This window comes from Saccopteryx leptura, chromosome 10, assembly GCF_036850995.1.
Source record: "Saccopteryx leptura isolate mSacLep1 chromosome 10, mSacLep1_pri_phased_curated, whole genome shotgun sequence".
Taxonomy (NCBI): domain Eukaryota; kingdom Metazoa; phylum Chordata; class Mammalia; order Chiroptera; family Emballonuridae; genus Saccopteryx; species Saccopteryx leptura.
In genome coordinates, this window is record NC_089512.1 from 68937498 (window position 1) to 68956735 (window position 19238).

Here is a 19238-nt window from a genome sequence, read left to right on the forward strand (position 1 = left end):
CTTGAATATGCTATCATGTTTTGGAAGACTAAGAAGACCATATTTGTCATAAACATTTCATGGTCTTCCACAGAGAAATGTGGCTGAATTTAAAGTTTCCTCCAATTTTCAGGCTTTTTTCTCCACCAAACTTGTCTCTGAGGTATGTGATGGTGTGTGGTCAAGAAGCTTTTACATGTATTTTCCAAAGGAACAATCTCCAGAAATAATTTTTGCAGAGATTGTGGCTCTGGAATCATATATAATTCAACTTGAAATAACTTAAAGTCTCAATCTACTAAATAAATTTTATGTAGATAATCTTATATATAGAAAACCTCAAAGACTCCACAAAAAAACTATTAGAAACACATAACCAATACAGTAAAGTCACAGGATACAAAATCAATTTACAAAAGTCTATTCCTTTCCTATACACCAACAATGAAACTTCAGAAAATGAACTAAAAAACCACACATTTCCTTGTACTATTGCAACAACAACAACAAAAATAAAATAACTAGGAATAAAGTTAAAAAAGAATGTAAAGAACCTATATAGTAAAAACTACAAAGCATTATTAAAAGAAATTGAAAAAGACACAATAGGATAGAAAAATATTTCATGTTCTTGGATTGAAAAAATCAACATAGTTAAAATGGCCATATTACCCAAAGCAATATACAAATTTAATGCTATTCTTATTAAAATCCTAGTGTCATTTTTTAAAGAAATAGAACAAAAAGCATCAGATTTGTATGAAATCATAAAAACCACAAATAGCCAAAGAAGTCCTGAGAAAAATGAATGAAGATGGAGGAATCACACTACCTGACTTCTAATTCAGGTAATCAAAACAGCATGGTATTAGCAGACAAAAACAGACATACAGACCAATGGAACAGAATTGAAAGCCCAGAAATAAAATCACACATATATAGACAAATAATCTTTGACAAAGGAGTTAAAACCACACAAGGAAGAAAAAAAAAGCCTCTTCAATACAGGGTCCTGGGAAAATTGGAAAGCCACATGCAAAAGAATGAAACAACTACCGTTTGTCTCCATGCACAGAAACTAATTCAAAATGAATCAAAGATATAAATATAAGATCTAAAAGAATAAATTACATAGGAGAAAACATAGGTACTAAATTTACGGACCTTGGCCGTAGGGAACAGTTTTTGAATTTGACTCCAAAGGCAAGGGAAGTTAAGCCAACAATAAATGAATGGACCCATATCAAACTAAAAAGCTTCTGCAAAGCAAAAGAAACTGACAATAAAACAAAAAGGCAGCCAGCCAAATGGGAGTTGATATTCACAAATAATAGCCCTGATAAGGGGTTAATATCCAATATATATAAAGAACTCACAAAGCTCAACAACAAACAAGCAAACAATCCTATTAAAAATGGGGAGAGAATCTGAGCAGACACTACTCCCACGAAGACATGCAAATGGCTAACAGATAGACAGAAAGATGCTCATCTTTGCTAGCTATTAGTGAAATGCAAATCAAAACTACAATGAGATAGCACCTCACACCTGTTAGATTGGCTGTTACCAACAAGACAGGTAATAACAAATGTTGGAGAGGCTGTAGAGAAAATTAAATCCTCATTTACTGCTGGTGGGAATGCCAACTAGTACAGCCATTATGAAATACAGTATGGATTTTGAGGTGGTACCTCAAAAAATTAAGAATAAAACTACCATATGACCCAGCAATTCCTTTACTGGGTATTTACCCCAAAATCTCAAAAACATTAGTAGGCAAAGACACATGCACCCCCATGTTCATCACAGCATATTCACAGTGGCCAAGACATGGAAACAACCAAAGTGCTCTTCAATAGAGGATTGGATAAAGAAGATGTGGCACATATATATAATGGAATACTACTCAGCCATAAGAAATGATGACATTGGATCATTTACAACAACATGGATGGACCTTGAGAACATTATGCTGAGTGAAATAAGCAAAACAGAAAAAGCTAAGAACAGTATGATTTCACACATTGGTGGGATATAAAACTGAGACTTATGTACATAGATAAAAGTTAAGTGGTTACCCGAGGGAGGGGGGAGGGGGTAAAGAGAGTAAAGAGCGACAAATATTCGGTGGTGGAAAATGATTTGACTTTGGGTGATGGACACACAACACAATCAACAGTTCAAATGCTATGGAGGTGTTCACCTGAAACCTATAAGCTCTTATTGTTCAATGTCACCCTATTGAATTTAAGTTAAAAAAGTCTGTGTATCTTCCTAGTTGAGTCTTCTCATGCATCTTTCTTTCTGTCTCTTATGCTTTATCTGAGAGGCTATGTACAATGAGCAAGGAGTAAAGTATCTTGACATATTGTGGCTGTTTTTCTTCACAGAAGTAGCCAGGATGACTTTTCTATTATGTTAACTATACAGTAGTAGTTAAAAACAAAAATCTGGGGTTTCCATTACTTTGAAAATTAGAAGTGCTGTGCTGTCAGCTGGCCCCTTTCTGCTATTGCCTCTGGCTGGTAACCCAGTATAAAAAGACAAGAATACCAAGTATAGTTTGCAGCAGTCAATAAAATGCTTATAATTTAAACGAGATGAAACAGAAAGGCCTATAAACTTGTTATGAGGGTTTCTCTTAATTAGGTTGTTATTAAAATCCACCATTAATGAAGAAAACCTCCTGTACTATCCAGTGGTTATAATAATTTTTTCATACATTTCTTTAAGTTAAAAATTGACATAAATTTTCAAATAAAACCTTGGAAAAAAACTGAATGAAAATTTCCCCATGAAAGTAATTTTATTCCCCATCCCTTAAATAATGAAGCTTCAATCATTCTATAAACTGAAACCATTATTTACAAAAATGCTTTTAATTACTCAGTGACAATGACCTTAGGAAGGACAATCAATTGACCATCTTTAAGACACAGAAAGGGACCTGACCAGGTGGTGGCCCAGTGGATAGAACGTCGGACAGGAACACAAAGGACCCAGGTTTGAAACTCTGAGGTTGCTGGCTTGAATGAGCACTCATCCAGCTTGAGTGCAGGCTCACAGGCTTGAGCATGGAATCACTGGCTTGAGTGTGGGATCATGGACATGATCCCATGATTGTTGGCTTGAGTCCAAGGTCACTGGTTTGAGCAAGGGGTCACTTGGTCTGCTGTAACCCCCCCAAACCCATCAAGGCACATATGAGAAAGCAATCAGTGAACAACTGAGTCACAACAAAGAATTGATGCTTCTCATCTCTCCCTTCCTGTCTGTCTGTCCTATCTGTCCCTCTCTCTCTCTCTCTGTTACTGTCACACACACACACACACACACACACACACACGACACAAAAAGGGAAGGGGCAGGTATTTCCCAAAGGAAGAGTCTTTCCGTAAGTATCCATATGTTTATTCCTCCTCTTCTCAAAGCCTCTGGAGTATAACCTGTGACTATATTAGATCATAGTTGCCCTGTGATTGATAATTGAAGGTTCTGGAGTCAGTTAATCAAGCTGACATTCTGTCTTTACTGGTTGCCTGATTTTGAGCAAGCCTCCAAATCTCCATACACCCGTTTCCTGGTGGGTGAAATGGAATAATGGAAGAATATTCCTAGTGGGGATGGATTTAGAATTAAACAAATGTATAGACTTGAAGGACTTGGAAAAGTGGATTAATAGTAAGCCTTCAAGAAAATGTTAGCCATTATTTTTATTCTTGTTATTAATTATATTGAATTATTTTAAAATTTTTGAGATTGATATTCTTTTTATGTCATTACAATAAATTAGTATAATAAAACATAATTTAACAAGCCTCCTAGAAATTTACATTTGTTTGCTTTGCACATCTGCTTGGAAAAATTCTTCCCTTAAGTAAATAATTAGTTTTGAATCACCACCTTTTTTTATGAGCTTGTATTTTATTTTAACTTTAGTCCTTGAGAAGTACAATTAACTTGTGAACAACACGGGTTTGAACTGAGCGGGTCCAGTTACATGTGGATTTACAGTTGGTCCTTCATGGATACATGAATACATGGGTTTTCTCTCTTGTGGGTTCAATCAATCTCTGATTGAATAGAGTATTTTTGCACTCCTAACCATGGTTTCCAAACATGAATAAAAAATACTGTTTGGGGGCTCTTGTTTGGTTGAATCCATAAAAGTGAAAGGCAGACTGTGCAATCAAAAGTTATACATGGGTTTTCAACTATGTGGGGTTGGAGAGTGAGAAGGGTGCGGTGCCCCTAACATCAGCATTGTTCCAAGGTCAACTGTAAGGAGATTACTAAGAGGGTGTGCATCATATTTTCAGTTGGTCTCTACCAAAGATATTGAGTAAGGGGTTCCCCACCTATATTTTGGGTTACAGAATAATTAATAAAACATAGCATGCTATGAATTAAATTATAAAGTAAAGTAAACCTTAAAATAGTGCTAGACACAACTCCAAGGGTATAATGATTTTAAAAATATTTATATGAATATCCTTAAAATTTAAGTTGTTGATTATGCATTTTAGTATTTTCAGTTATTAGGCAATAGAATATAATTTTAAAACTAAAATCCACCACTTAAAAATTTCTCCAAATATTATATATCATACTTATAAATAAGTTGCTAATGTTGTACTACAGAATTTATGTCCCATTTTAAATAATCTGGTCTCAGATGTTGATTTTACAACAATCCAATATGTGCTCATTATAAAATCATTACTGTTTCTCTGCTTCTGAAAACAATGTAGAAATTGCCACTGACCTGCAGTTTCAGAGGAAAACAAATAACAGCAACCAGAACACTTGCCACGGGAAATGTGCTATGCACGAGAGAATGTGTTTAGGACAAATGTGCTTCATGGCTTGTCAGCTGCTGTCAAGGAGAGAAGCTGCTAACCATCCTGGGCTGAGAAAGGGAAATGCATGAAGCACTGTCTCTTTGCCAAAGTGGAGGGGATAGTTAGATAAATAATAGTGTATCGCCCCTGAAATTCTATGTAGTTATTAGCAATAATGTTTGAAGAGTATGTATTAAGTTAGAACATAGTCATCATACAAGTTGTCAATAAAACAGGACTATAATATTTTAGTTCAATAAAATGCCTAGTTTGTGAGCTTCTCTCTAATGAGAGGTTAGGCATGGAAAGACATACATTTTATCTTACAAAGCAAGGATAATTTTTGAGCAGGACTGTCATGCATGATTTTATTGTATGGATGCATTTCTTTCATTTTCAAGATTCCTGTAATGAATGTGTATTCCTGAATATGGTATTAGCTTTATCTGTGATAAATAGTTAGAAGCAGTTCCAAGAAAAGATGGTAACTGAAATGCCACTGTGTTGAATTAATGTAAAACAAAACTTGGTAAAACAATATCTCTTTTTAAGCATTACCAACATGTATTAGTAAAATATAAAATAGATAACATCACTTAGCACACATTTGATGGGAACCAGACATTATATACAACATATTATACACATGATTTCCTTAATACTCATTACAATCTCATGAAGTAGAAACAAATATTATCCCCATTCTATAGATGAGGAAACAAGTTAGAAAACAAATGTAACTTGCCCAAGGTCAGGGCTGTCTAATTTTACAGCTCATGATCTTAATTACTACACTAGAAATATTACTTAATATATACTTCATATTTAATTTGCATGTAGATCTAGGCTACTAAATCAGTTTTGATCATAGCAACACATAGACATTTCCTATACATGCCAATGGATTCAAGGAAACTATAAACTGTAGAACACTTTATACGTGACTAACCTTCACTTGCAAGATGAAGACTAATAGCCCACTTGCCTGAACTGACCACACTAAAGGGTTCAGAGTTTCTGAAGTCAAACAATCCTGTTCTGAGAGACATGCTGTTACTGTGATGTGGCTGAGCTTCTTACAGAAACTTACAGTCAGTCGCCATTGTTCCTCTGCTAGCAGAAACATTGCATTGTTCTTCATGCCTTGCATCCAAACCCAGAAGGCAATTCTATTTCTAGATCATTAGATATAAAAATGAACTGGAAACAAAATGGAGATTTATGGTTCACAGACTCAGTGCTTTCTTTGGCAGAGAACATGAGAAATCATTATGGTTTTATAATGGTCTTCTGGGGCCAAGAGTTTTTTCCTGTAAGGGAAATGGCTTTTCGGGCCTAGCTGCCTATCTTGCTTGCACTGGATACTTCATCCTGTTGACTTGTATCTAGAATAATCATAGGGCAAGTTTCTAAACCTCAGCTCCATTGACATTTGAGGTTGAATAATAGTTTGTTATGGGGGCTGTTCTTTGCAATGTGGGATGTTTAGCAGCACCCCATCCTCTACCCACAAATTCCAGTAGCACCTCCTTAATTATAACAAATATCTAGGCCAAAATGTCCCCAGACATTTCCAAATAACCCCTGAGAATCACCCTGATTGAGAACTATACATCACAGTATAATTACTCACCTTGCTTTTTCACATCCTTAAAAAAACAAAAACAAAAACTTGACCTTACCCAGGTACAGACTGGGCAACTGTACACCTACTACATGAGATTGTCCGCTGACTGTGGCTCATTGAGCAAAGGCTGACACATGACTTAAGCTGGGCCGATCATATTTAGTGTTTTTAGAAAATGCATTTAACACATAAAACCTGAGTCAGACATGATATATACCATGATGTTGAGTGAAATCAGAGTAGGAACAATGGGGATAAAAACTTCACACTGTCCCTTAAGTTATGGGGGAGCAAAAGCTAAAACCCCTAAAGATAGAACCAGTCCACACAAAGAATAATGAAGGAAACAAAGGTCAGAATTTTCTTAAAAATAACTTCTTTGCTTGATCTAGTTTGAGTGTGTTTCTTTACTAACCATTTAATAATTCATAATAAAAATACATAACATGAGCCAATCTAGAAGGTGTTTTATATATATATATATATATAAGATATATATATATATATATATATATATATATATATATATATATATATCTTACTTTCCTTACTGTTTTTATAATTTTAATTTTTAAAAAATTTTTATTTGTTTTACAGGGACAGAGAGAGAGAGTCAGAGAGAGGGATAGATAGAGACAGACAGACAGGAACGAAGAGAGATGAGAAGCATCAATCATCAGTTTTTCGTTTGACACTTTAGTTATTTATTGATTACTTTCTCATATGTGCCCTGACCATGGGCCTTCAGCAGACCGAGTAACCCCTTGCTTGAGCCAGCGACCTTGGGTACAAGCTGGTGAGATTTTTGCTCAAGCCAGATGAGCCCATGCTCAAGCTGGCAACCTCAGGGTCTCAAACTTGGGCCCTCCGCATCCCAATCTGACAATCTATATCTATATCTTGAGGTAGAAGAGTGAACCCTCAGCTGAGAGGTTCAAGTTCTAATTCGCACTGTGTGACTATGAGCATGTGACGCATTTCTCTAAGTCCACATTCCCTTACTGAAGAGTTCGAAGATCAACTCATGCCTCACTCTATATAAAAGGTAAAGATGGGAAGAGAAATTTGTGGTATTTTGAATCTTGGACTCACTGTTTGAGAGAGCATATAAAATTACTTTAAAGATGGTGTTCAAGACTTAGTATTATTAGTTAGTTACTCTGGGATCAAGAATTAGTTGAGCTTACGACTTCCTAGCCATGGCACCAATGAAACATTACTTAACCCTTCTGAGCCTCAGTTTCTCCATATTTAAAATGGAGGCAGTGTATCTGGCCTAGTGAGCCCTGAATCCTGGTCTTCAAGCCCTATAGTACATTCCCACACTGAACAGATAGGGCTGACTTGTATAATCAATAGGGTATCATAGAAATAATTAAGTGTAACTTATGAACTTGATCATAAAGGAAAAGGTCATGTGGCTTTTGTATTGTTCTCTTGGATCACTTACTCTTGAGGAAGCCAGATGTCATATTGTCAGAAGGCCAAACTTCTACAGAGAGGTTCATAGTGGCAAGGAACTGAGGTCGCCTGCCAACAGCCATGTGAGTAGCCATGTTAACACCAGTCAGATCTTGACATCAGTCACAAGAGAGACTATGAGCCAGGACCATCCAGAGAAGTTGAATTGTTGACCCACAGAAACTGAGATAATGTTTGCTGTTTAAAGCTGCTAAGTTTGGGAGGGGGTTAATTTGTTACAAAGTTATAGATAACTAATACAGAATTGTTGAGAGGACTAAATAAACTAATGTGTGAAAGGAATATAGGACGGAGCTGGGCACACTTCTAATGTGAATGGACATGAACATCTGAACAGTGATTGGCATTCAGTAAATGCTAATGATATACATGTTAAAGGAATGTGAGGCACTGTTCCCTTTATGGCCATTATCACATTATCACCATCACCATGATAGAGAACCTCAATCTAAAACTACTTCCCAAATGAGCTGGACCCTCAAATTTATTGTATAAAAAATGTTAGAATAGAGCTATTTAAAAATCTGAAAACCAGAGAAACAAGAGTTCAAACTGTACTCAGAGGGCTGGCATCTGCATAACTTTCCAGCACTTTGGATGCACCTTGCCCATTATCCTAAGACATATATAGATGAAACAGAAACATATATTATGCATGGTGAACACCTAAAGAGAGGTGTAAACCCAGCTACTCACCATCAACACAGGAAGGCCGGTTTCTGGTGGTCCCGGCCACTTTCCCAGGCAGACAGGAGCACTTGACTGTTTGCGACCGCTCCTCAATGCGGTTCTTGTTACAACATCTGTGTGCAGCAATCACCTCGCATGTCCCTCCTTCTGGCAAGAGAGAATGAATAAGGAATCTATTAGAGGACATTCAGCAGCCACTTAGGCCTATGGGGATATATGTGGAAGGGCTGGGGAAAGTGAGAAAAATGATAAAAATAGTTCCTGGGAGGTGTAATTCCTATGGGGTTCTCCACAACCCTCTCTCTGTAACATGTATATACACATGTAGACAAGATTATGTTCAGTCCTGTGCGATCTGGAGAAGACAACAGGTATCACTGCAGCAGAGGCACCCAAGTGGAGCCCCTAAGAGGGCGATTTGGCTGCGGTGCCGAAAGGTAGGAGCGCTGGGACTGCCGGAGCCGCCACAAGGTAAAGACGCTGCCGTGTGTTCTGTCCTGCAGCTCACTCTTTTGTTAGCTTTGATTTACAACTCTCTAAGCTCCCATTGATGACAAGCACATGACCCTCCAGTGATGTAGCACCTGCAGGGGCAGGAAAAGTGCCCAGGATTTAGCTCTCCCTCCCACTGCCTGCCCACCCTGAAGTGGAGTTAAATAGAAAATCTAACTGGGAGTCATTTCCAAAATCCAGATCTCTTCCAGAAATAATAGAAATTATCACTGGGAAAAATAGGTATGTGCATTAAATGGCACCTCAAACTAGAGACCAAGACATATGGCTTCGCTTAATTGTTCCGGGTCAGTCCTGCATTCATCAACATTTATTGGCAACCTAATAATGTACGTCAGTCTCCTCTAGCTTCTTCATGGGCACATTGCTGGGTCTGTCCAGATGAGTTGTGAGCATTCAGGTGGGACTTCCCAGCCGGCAGGACATCAGCTAAGCCACTTCTCCAGGGATACAAAAGATAGTCCAAGTAACAACAACCAGAAGTTAACTTTCACAACGTCAAGTTTTGCATTTAGAAAAAAATGTTTTTTATTTGACCAAAATTGGTTTATAACATTTATGATTCTTGGTATTTAGGATTCAGCTGGCAGAAATGCAGCAAGCATTTGCTAAGCAGCCAGCATATACATGTTATGGTATTATCTACTGTGAGGAATTTGTATCCAGGCCCCACATGGGAGCTCTTCTGAAATATTGATAAAAAGGAAAGAGAGGAGGGGAGGAGAAAAGGAGGACAGAAGGCAGATGCTACCTGTTCTGAGGACATACAACGTAACTCAGTGTTTCTCAGTGCAGGACTGGGGTCTGGGCAATCTGGCTATTCTTCCTCCTCACCAATGATATTTGACAAAATCTGGGGACATTTCTAATCATCATAACTGGTGAAGGGTAGATATTACTGGCGTCTAATGACTAGCGGCCAAGGATGCTTCTAGACATCCACAATGCACAGGACAGCCCTCCACAACAAATAATTATCTAACCCAAACATCACTAGTGCTGAAATTGAGAAGCCCTGGTTTAATATGATAGAAACACTAACGAAAATCTCTGACTTAAGGCAGACTAATCCTGTCTCCCTTGATGGGAAGGAAGAGTTTGGACTTTCAAACCAGCTTGTTTTATTCTGAATCTCAGCTCTATCACTTACCATATGGGTACCTCAGTTTCCTCTTCTGTAAAATAGAAAGAATAAGAAACCTGCTTCATAGGGTTGTGTGAGTATAAACCAAGATAACAGATGTATAGGGATTAGCACTGAGCCTGACACAGAGTAAAGCGACCATATATGCTACCTACAGTAATAATATGCTGTCACATTGATACTGTATTTCTTTGGGGATACATCCCTCCTTCCTGCCTCAGAAGCTTTGCAAATACAATTTCTCTTGGAATACTCTTTCCAACCTCCTACCCCTCCACATTCTACCTTCAACTCAAATCCATTTCCCCAGTTAAATATCCTTCACTTGCACCAGTTTCTAGTCTCTGAAATTTCTTCATACAATTTTAAAGTCTGTGACTCCCGGCAAGCTGTAAGCTCGGTCAGAGTCCAGGTGACTGCTTGTGTCCTCACAGTCCTATTGTCAACAACTGGTGTAGGTACTCTGTAACTGTTGTTTGAATGAATTAAAGAATAAGTGAATTAGTGAAAATTACCATATGTTTCGCTTTATAAGACATACTTTTTCCCCCCAAAAGTGGAGGGGAAAACGCCTGTGCATTTTATGGAGTGAAAAATATGGTATTTTATTAAATATTTGAACACACCATTTGGTTCAGAATATTTATTTTTCTTATTTTCCTCCTTAAAACCCTAGGTGTGCCCTATGGTCAGGTGTGTCTTATGGAGCGAAACATACGGTAACACCAAAATGTAAGTCCCAGGTTCTTGACTACAGTCACGTGAGAGACCGTGAGCCAGAGCCATCCAGAAAAGTTGAATTTTGACCCGTAGAAACTGAGATAATGTTTTCTGTTTAAAGCTGCTAAGTTTGGGACGGCCTCTGCAGCAGCTGAGATACCTCTCCTGACTTAATGGCACATGTGGGCATGGGGCCAGCGCTTCAGGTCTCCACCCTCTCCCCAGCCTCCATGTGGCGTCTGCTTTCTATCCTTAGCTACAGGAGTTCTGCTCAACTAGCCTTCAAGTGGTTGTTCTATAATGGAGTTGTAATTTTGATGTGGTCATGGGAGGAGGTGAACACAGTATTTACCTACAACAACACTACTCTGACCAGAAGTCCCGGTCAGGGAATTTAAAAAAACACATTAGAAGAGTAAGTGGAACTGAGGCCCTGAAATAGCATTTAATTAGAGCAGGCTTCCATCTCCAGGGACAGACTTTGTTGTGATTCTATGTTGCAATGCAGCACAAATGGGTGTTTTAAAGCCAAGTACTGATGTCATCTGAATATTGCTCTAGACTAAGTGACCAACTAAGCTGCTGTTTTCAGCAGTGGTTAGAGAAGTGCAAGTTGGCAGAAAGAGGAAACAAAAGGCCAATGCAGAGTGTAAGCACACAGTAAGGAGGCTTGAACTTGGATTGTTGGAAGAGAACCTCAGTCTCGCCACATGTCCATCACTGGGGGTAGAGTTAATGGAACAATAGTGCTATTTGCATATTATACTTTTTAACACAGACACCTACAGTTAGGTCACTTTAGCTCGTCATTGTCAGCTGCAAGTTCCCTCAGTCACATTACTAATAGCTGTTTCTATACTTCATGAAAATACCACTAATTTAAAAGTAACCATTTGACTTTAATACAACACTTGATCAATATTTATGACTAAAAGCAGCACAAAGCATATGAAAGCTACAGGATGTGACTTGAACCTTATTTGATTTACAGTCAGTGCAGCCAACCTAGGGACAGACCTACCAGATCGTCTGAGTTACTGCACTGAGTTATATGGACAACAATGTGGCTGCTGGAAGCCCAAAGGCAGTCCCCCCGCCCCCCCGCACAAGTGTAGATGAGCCAAAAGGACAGTTCGGTGTCGGCTCAGTGCTCATTGCCATTTAGCGAGCTCTGAACTGAGTGCATAATAAATGTCACAGCAATTGTACAGCTATTGTACCCATTTTACAGATAAAAACGCAATGCTCAGAGAGGTTGAGTAACCTGCCAAATATCACACAGGTGTTACTCAGGTGTGTTTGACTCAAAAACTCATACTACTTTTTTTTTTAATCACAAGTAGTCATTCTTTATTGATGAAAAACTTCTGAAAGGAAGTCTGACACTTTTCTTAGAATGGTTATCAAGGTTAATTATTTAACTTGTCCTTTGACCTTCCAATCAAGTTATGTCTTAATTTGTTACCACTCTTCTCTCTGCTTCAGGGACAATGTTTGTGGGGGGGGGGGAGGTGGTGAGAGGGCCATGGCCTAAATGTGGTGGGCACGACCCTCCTGAGGGCTGCTGTGAACCCAAGGAGGTGTTGCCCTGACTAACAGGTGTTTCAGTGTGTACCTCCTGGTTCATTTTCTCACCTCTTCCACGTATTTGTTTTAATGTCATTTTCTCAAAGGCATACTTGATTGCCCCAATGAAATCATAATTTCCTGACAGCATTTTGTTTTCTGCCCCACCCCCACCTTCAGGGTACTTGTAACTTTCAAATACAGTATGTAATTTACTTACTAATTATACTTATTGTCTGAGTGTTTTTTCCGTGGAATAGAATCTCCTCAAGGGCAGGGTTACTATCGTTTTCTTTTCTTTTTTTTTACAGAGACAGAGAGAAAGTCAGAGAGAGGGATAGATAGGGACAGATAGACAGGAACGGAGAGAGATGAGAAGTGTCAATCATCAGTTTTTCATTGCAACACCTTAGTTGTTCATTGATTGCTTTTTCATACGTGCCTTGACCACGGGCCTTCAGCAGACCAAGTAACTCCTTGCTCAAGCCAGAGACCTCGGGTCCAAGCTGGTGAGCTTTTGCTCAAACCAGATGAGCCCGCGCTCAAGCTGGCGACCTGGGGTCTCGAACCTGGATCCTCCACATCCTAGTTCGACACTATCCACTGCGCCACTGCCTGGTCAGGCTATTGTTTTCTTTATTAAACATTGTCTGGCATATTATGAAGGATGAAAAAGTGCCTTTAATACATATTTTATTTAATTGGCAAAATAGTTCAAAAACAGAAACAGGACTCTTGTTACCCCCATGTTTTAGTGAGGATGCAGACTTAGGACAACCTAATGACATAGTTATATAAGTAATGCTGGTAGTAATAGAAGCTAACCATTTATTGAATATTTGCTATGTGTCTGATACCATGATAAACACATTACAAATGTCAATGTAGTTTTTGCTCACAGGAGCCCAGTTAGGTTATGATTACCCTTATTTTGCAGAGGAGGCAACTGATACCAAGAATGGCTTAAACACTTGCCCATGTTTTACCTAGTAAGTAGCTGGCAGCATCCGGACCAGAGCCCAGGCCCTCTGGGCTCATTCCCAGGCCTGCCCTGGCTCTCCGGCTGCCATTCCTCTGAAAAGGGGAGGAGAGATCAGTGACTGGAAGTTGACAGGCCCTCCATTTTCATTAAAACCTTATATATAAAGTCGATGACACCAGATCACATTTTCCTCAGGCTTACAAATGATGGATTTGACCACTGGGAGCCAGAGAGGTGTTGCTTTAAATAACAAGCTCATGTGGTCATCCTAGGTTGAACTAAGGCTTCTACTGAATCCCCAGGTCTGCCAATGTGGAGCTCAGACCAGGTCTCTGAGGTTCATGGGACCCTAACATTAAGCAAGTCTAATTTACATATTCATACCCAAATATCCTGATTCCTTATATTTGTGACTGGTCTAGCCATAATTAATCAGAGAAATTTAATCTTTTTTGTTTGTTTGTTTGTTTGTTTGTTTGTTTTGTATTTTTCTGAAGTTGGAAACAGGGAGGCAGTCAGACAGACTCTCGCATGCGCCCGACTGGAATCCACCCGGCATGCCCACCAGGGGGCAATGCTCTGCCCATCTGGGGCATTGTTCTGTTGCATCCAGAGCCATTCTAGCACCTGAGGCAGAGGCCATGGAGCCATCCTGAGTGCCCAGGCCAACCTTGCTCCAATTGAGCCTTGGCTGCAGGAGGGGAAGAGACAGAGAGGAAGGAGAGGGGGAGGAGTGGAGAAGCAGATGGGCACTTCTCCTGGGTGTCCTGGCTGGGAATCGAACCCGGGACTCCTGCACGCCAGGTCGACGCTCTACCACTGAGCCAACTGGCCAGGGCCAGAAATTTAATCTTTTAATCTCTCCAAATCATGAAACCTGGGTCAACTGATTTGTGTTGTCAAACAAAAATACTGGATCTTTGACAGGTCAAAGTTCACATCTGTGGTCCTTTAACTGGAAGTTTTCAAGTTATGCTTTGTGAGGCTCTATAGATTATCTGAGAGAACTCAGTTACATCCACTGGAGGAAAGGACAAAGCAGCTCTAGTTATTTCATTGTTAACATTCAGTATAACAATCTATTGTTCTGGGTTCCCTCTGCTAAGGAAAAAGTGAAAAGAGCTGTACTTATCTAATGATCCACTCCTTGAAATACTAACAAGTATTTGTTGGTTGGATGGATGGATAGATGTATGAATGGGTGGATGAATGGATGGATGGATGAATGGATGGATGGAGGAATGATTGATTTGAAAAGATGAAAAAATAAATCACAAATCTCTCATGGAGTTTTGCACAATTAAACCACATGGGCCTGACCAGGCAGTGGCGCAGTGGATAGAGTATTGGACTGGGATGCAGAGGACCCCGGTTCGAATCCTCGGAGTCGCCTGGCTTGAGCATGGGCTCATCTGGTTTGAGCAAGGTTCACCAGCTTGGGCCCAAGGTCACTGGCTAGAGCAAGGGGTCACTTGGTCTGCTGTAGTCCCCCCCCCCAGTCAAGGCACATATGAGAAAGCAATCACTGAACAACTAAGGTGTTGCAACAAAGAATTGATGCTTTTCATCTCTCTCCCTTCATTTTTTTTTTGAGGAGGCTGAATGTCTTTGGTATAGTAGTGCATAGTAACTTTGTAAGATATGTCCCCCTCCAAATGTTATCTGATTTTTAGTTCTTGGCTATATCAGGAGTCCATGTTTACTTTGTCTACCTAAGACACAGTTATGAAAGAAGCTGATCAAATTCTGTGTAAAGAAATAAAATTCTGGACTTCTATTATAATCACAAGGACAGAATTTCTCAAGATGCTCTGGGACAGACTTTTAAGTCTTACTTACCTGTGGTCCTAATTTGCTGGCTATTTAAAAGATGGGACTAAAGGTGACATCATGGAAATGGCACAGTGAGCAGCGCGTCCGACAGATCTCCCCAAAATTTCAACAAATTTATCAACTAGAAATAGAAAAATCTATCCTCAGAGCATTCCAGAGTTCCACAAACACTGAAGGCAAAAGAGCTGCTATCACTTGGAGCTAAGAGTCGGGAGGGAACTGAAGGTGTGGAGGAAGCTAACTGCCGCACGGACGTTTGCTCAAGCCGAGGAGGAGGAAGTGCACCAGTGAATCTCATTAACTGCAAATCCCTACCTAAGCATGACACAGGGGCAGAGCCTGAGGTACAGAGTTACCGACCAGGAGGAGGGAGAGAAAAGAAAAAGGAAGAAGTTAACCTCTCAAAATCAAGAAAAATCCACAGACTTTATAACTTGTTCCACTACTTTTTTTTGTTTCTTTCTTTTATCTTCTTGCCTTTATTATTATTATTTCTATTTCCTCCACCTCGGTCCTTTTAATCTCTGCCCATCTTATTCTTTCCTTTTCTTGAACTATACTACCCATAAGTGTTACATTTTATTTCTTTTCTTCGTCCTCACTCTCCTTTAGGGTTACACTCCAAAAACCTTAACTCTCACTCTCTCCCCTTTTGTTTTTTTCTTTTCCTTTTTTTCTTCCTTTGTTTTTCCCTTTTTCTTATTTCTCCCTTTCTATTCATTTCTTCTTTTCTGCATTTACTTTTCCTCCCATTCAATCCTCAATCACGAACAAATTATTTAATTTGGGACTCAAGTTTTTTGTTTTTTTTTTTTATTTTGTTTTTGGTTTTGGGTTTTTGTTTGTTTGTTTGTTTTTGTGGCATTTTGGGTTCTTTTTACTTTGCTTTTTAACTCATTAGCATTCCTCTCAACCCAGGGTCTCCATTGTATTTAGTCTTTGGTCCACTTAATACAACAAGTTTTGTTTTTTTTTTAATTATTGTTTTTTTCTCCTTTTTTCTGTTTCCCTCTTATCCCTCTCATTATATCTCTTAGTTGACCATCACTTACAAGCAAATTATTTTATAATTGACCAAGATATTCTCCTTTTTGTGCATTTTGTAGGTAGGTCCCTACTCCCGTTTTTGCCCCTTGAACACTTCACCCCAACTCAGGCCCTCCATTATAGCAGTTTTTGTTCCATTTAGCATAATATAATTCACAGGTCATCACGATATTTCCCTAAAAAGGAGGGGAGATGAGGGGAAGAGAAGAAAGAAAAGAGGGAGAAATAATAAATTATTACTTTTTTTGGGGGGGGTGTTTTTCTTTTTTCCTTTTTTTTTTACTTTTTATTATTTATTAATTCTCATTAGTGCTATCAACAAGACCACCCTCAGATGCCAATAAGAAAAAGGAAATCGAATATTATGGATACAAAAGATAAAGAGGTAACACAAATAGATGTGGAAAAATCTATGGAGAAAAAATTTAACATATTAGAAACCTTGGAGCTAAATGAAAGAGAATTTAAAATAGAAATCCTAAAAATACTCAGAGATATACAAGAAAACACAGAAAGGCAATTTACAGAGATCAAAATACAACTCAACGATCACAAAGAATATATTACCAAGAAAATTGAAACTATAAAAACAAATCAAACAGAAATGAAAAACTCAATTCACGAGCTGAAAAACGAGGTAACAAGCTTAGCTAATAGAACAGCCCAGATAGAAGGAAAGATTAGTGAAATAGAAGACAAGAAACTTGAGGCACAACAGAGAGAAGAAGAAAGAGACTCAAAAATAATAAAAAACAAGAAAGCCCTACAGGAATTGTCTGACTCCATCAAAAAGAATAACATGAAAATAATAGGTATATCAAAGGGAGAATAGAGAGAAAATGGAATGGAGAACATATTCAAACAAATAATAGATGAGAACTTTCCAAGCCTGTGGAAAGAATTAAAGACTCAAATTCAAGAAGCAAACAGAAATCCGAGTTTTCTTAACCCCAACAAACCTACTCCAAGGCACATCAAAATGAAGATAGCACAAAACAATGACAAAGAAAAAATTCTCAAGGCAGCCAGGGAAAAGAAGAGTACAACATATAAAGGAAGGCCTATTAGATTATCATTGGATTTCTCAGCAGAAACTCTATAAGCTAGAAGAGAGTGGACCCCAATATTTAAAGCCCTGAAAGAGAGAAACTTTCAGCCAATAATACTATACCCATCAAAGCTATTGTTCAAGTATGAAGGAGATATAAAAACATTCACAAATACAGAGATGAGGGAATTTATCATCAGAAAGCCCCCACTCCAGGAAATACTAAAGGGGGTTTTCCAACCAGATTCAAAGAACAAAACAAAACAAAACCACAAGTAACAGCTCCACCAAGAACACAATAAAACCAAATTTATACTGTTACAACAAAAGAAAAAAAAGGGGGGAGAGGATGGAGATTAACAGTAGCAAAGGACGATGAAGCGCAGAAACACTCATAAGATAGGGTACTACAATGAATATGGTAGGTACCCTTTTCATTACTTAATGGTAACCACCCTTGAAAAAAACACCACAAAAACACATGACTTAAAAAAAGTAGCAACAGAGGAAAGAAGTATGGAATACAAACAAACAAAAACAAGTGATAGAAAAACAAAAGAGAAGAATCAAACAAGATACAAAACTAACAGAATGCAATTTATAAAATGGCAATAGGGAACCCACCATTGTCAATAATTACACTAAATGTAAATGGATTAAACTTACCAATAAAAAGACAGAGTAGCAGAATGGATTAAAAAAGAAAATACAACTGTATGCTGCCTACAAGAAACATATCTAAGCAACAAGGATAAAAACAAATTCAAAGTGAAAGGCTGGAAAACAATACTCCAAGCAAATAACACCCAAAAAAAAGCAGGCGTAGCAATACTCATATCTAAAATGCTGACTATAAGACAGCAAAAGTACTCAGAGACAAAAATGGTCATTTCATAATGATTAAGGGGACGCTGAATCAAGAAGACATAACAATCCTTAATATATATGCACCAAACCAAGGACCACCAAAATATAAAAGACAGCTACTTATTGACCTAAAAACAAAAACAGACAAAAATACAATCATACTTGGAGACCTCAATACACCGCTGACAGCTCTAGATCAGTCATCCAAACAGAGAATCAATAAAGATATATTGGTTTTAAACGAAAAACTAGAACACCTGGATATGATAGACATCTACAGGACACTTCATCCCAAAGCGACAGAGTACACACTTTTCTCTAGTGTACATGGAACATTCTCAAGAATTGACCATATGTTGGGCCACAAAAACAATATCAGCAAATTCAGAATAATTGAAGTTGTACCAAGCATATTTTCTGATCATAAAGCCTTGAAACTAGAATTCAACTGCAAAAAAGAGAGGAAAAAAACCACAAAAATGTGGAAACTAAACAACATACTTTTAAAAAATGAATGGGTCAAAGAAGAAATAAGCGCAGAGATCAAAAGATATATACAGACAAATGAAAATGAAAATACGACATATCAGAATCTCTGGGATGCAGCAAAAGCAGTAATAAGAGGAAAGTTCATATCACTTCAGGCCTATATGAACAAACAAGAGAGAGCCGAAGTAAACCACTTAACTTCACACCTTAAGGAACTAGAAAAAGAAGAACAAAGACAACCCAAAACCAGCCAAAGAAAGGAGATAATAAAAATCAGAGCAGAAATAAACAAAATAGAGAACAGAAAAACTATAGAAAAAATCAATAAAACAAGGAGCTGGTTCTTTGAAAAGATCAACAAAATTGACAAACCCTTGGCAAGACTCACCAAGTAAAAAAGGCACAGGACT

The 19238-nt window shown here is 38.3% G+C and overlaps 1 protein-coding gene across 1 annotated transcript in view; it reads right to left on the reverse strand.

The window, feature by feature from the left end:
* Window positions 1-19238, reverse strand: part of TAFA1 (TAFA chemokine like family member 1) — a 577116-nt gene that overhangs the window by 139840 nt on the left and 418038 nt on the right. Inside the window, exon 3 of the mRNA XM_066350908.1 lies at window positions 8626-8766. Within this exon, the coding sequence (XP_066207005.1) occupies window positions 8626-8766 (141 nt within the window). The remainder of the gene's footprint in view (window positions 1-8625; window positions 8767-19238) is intronic.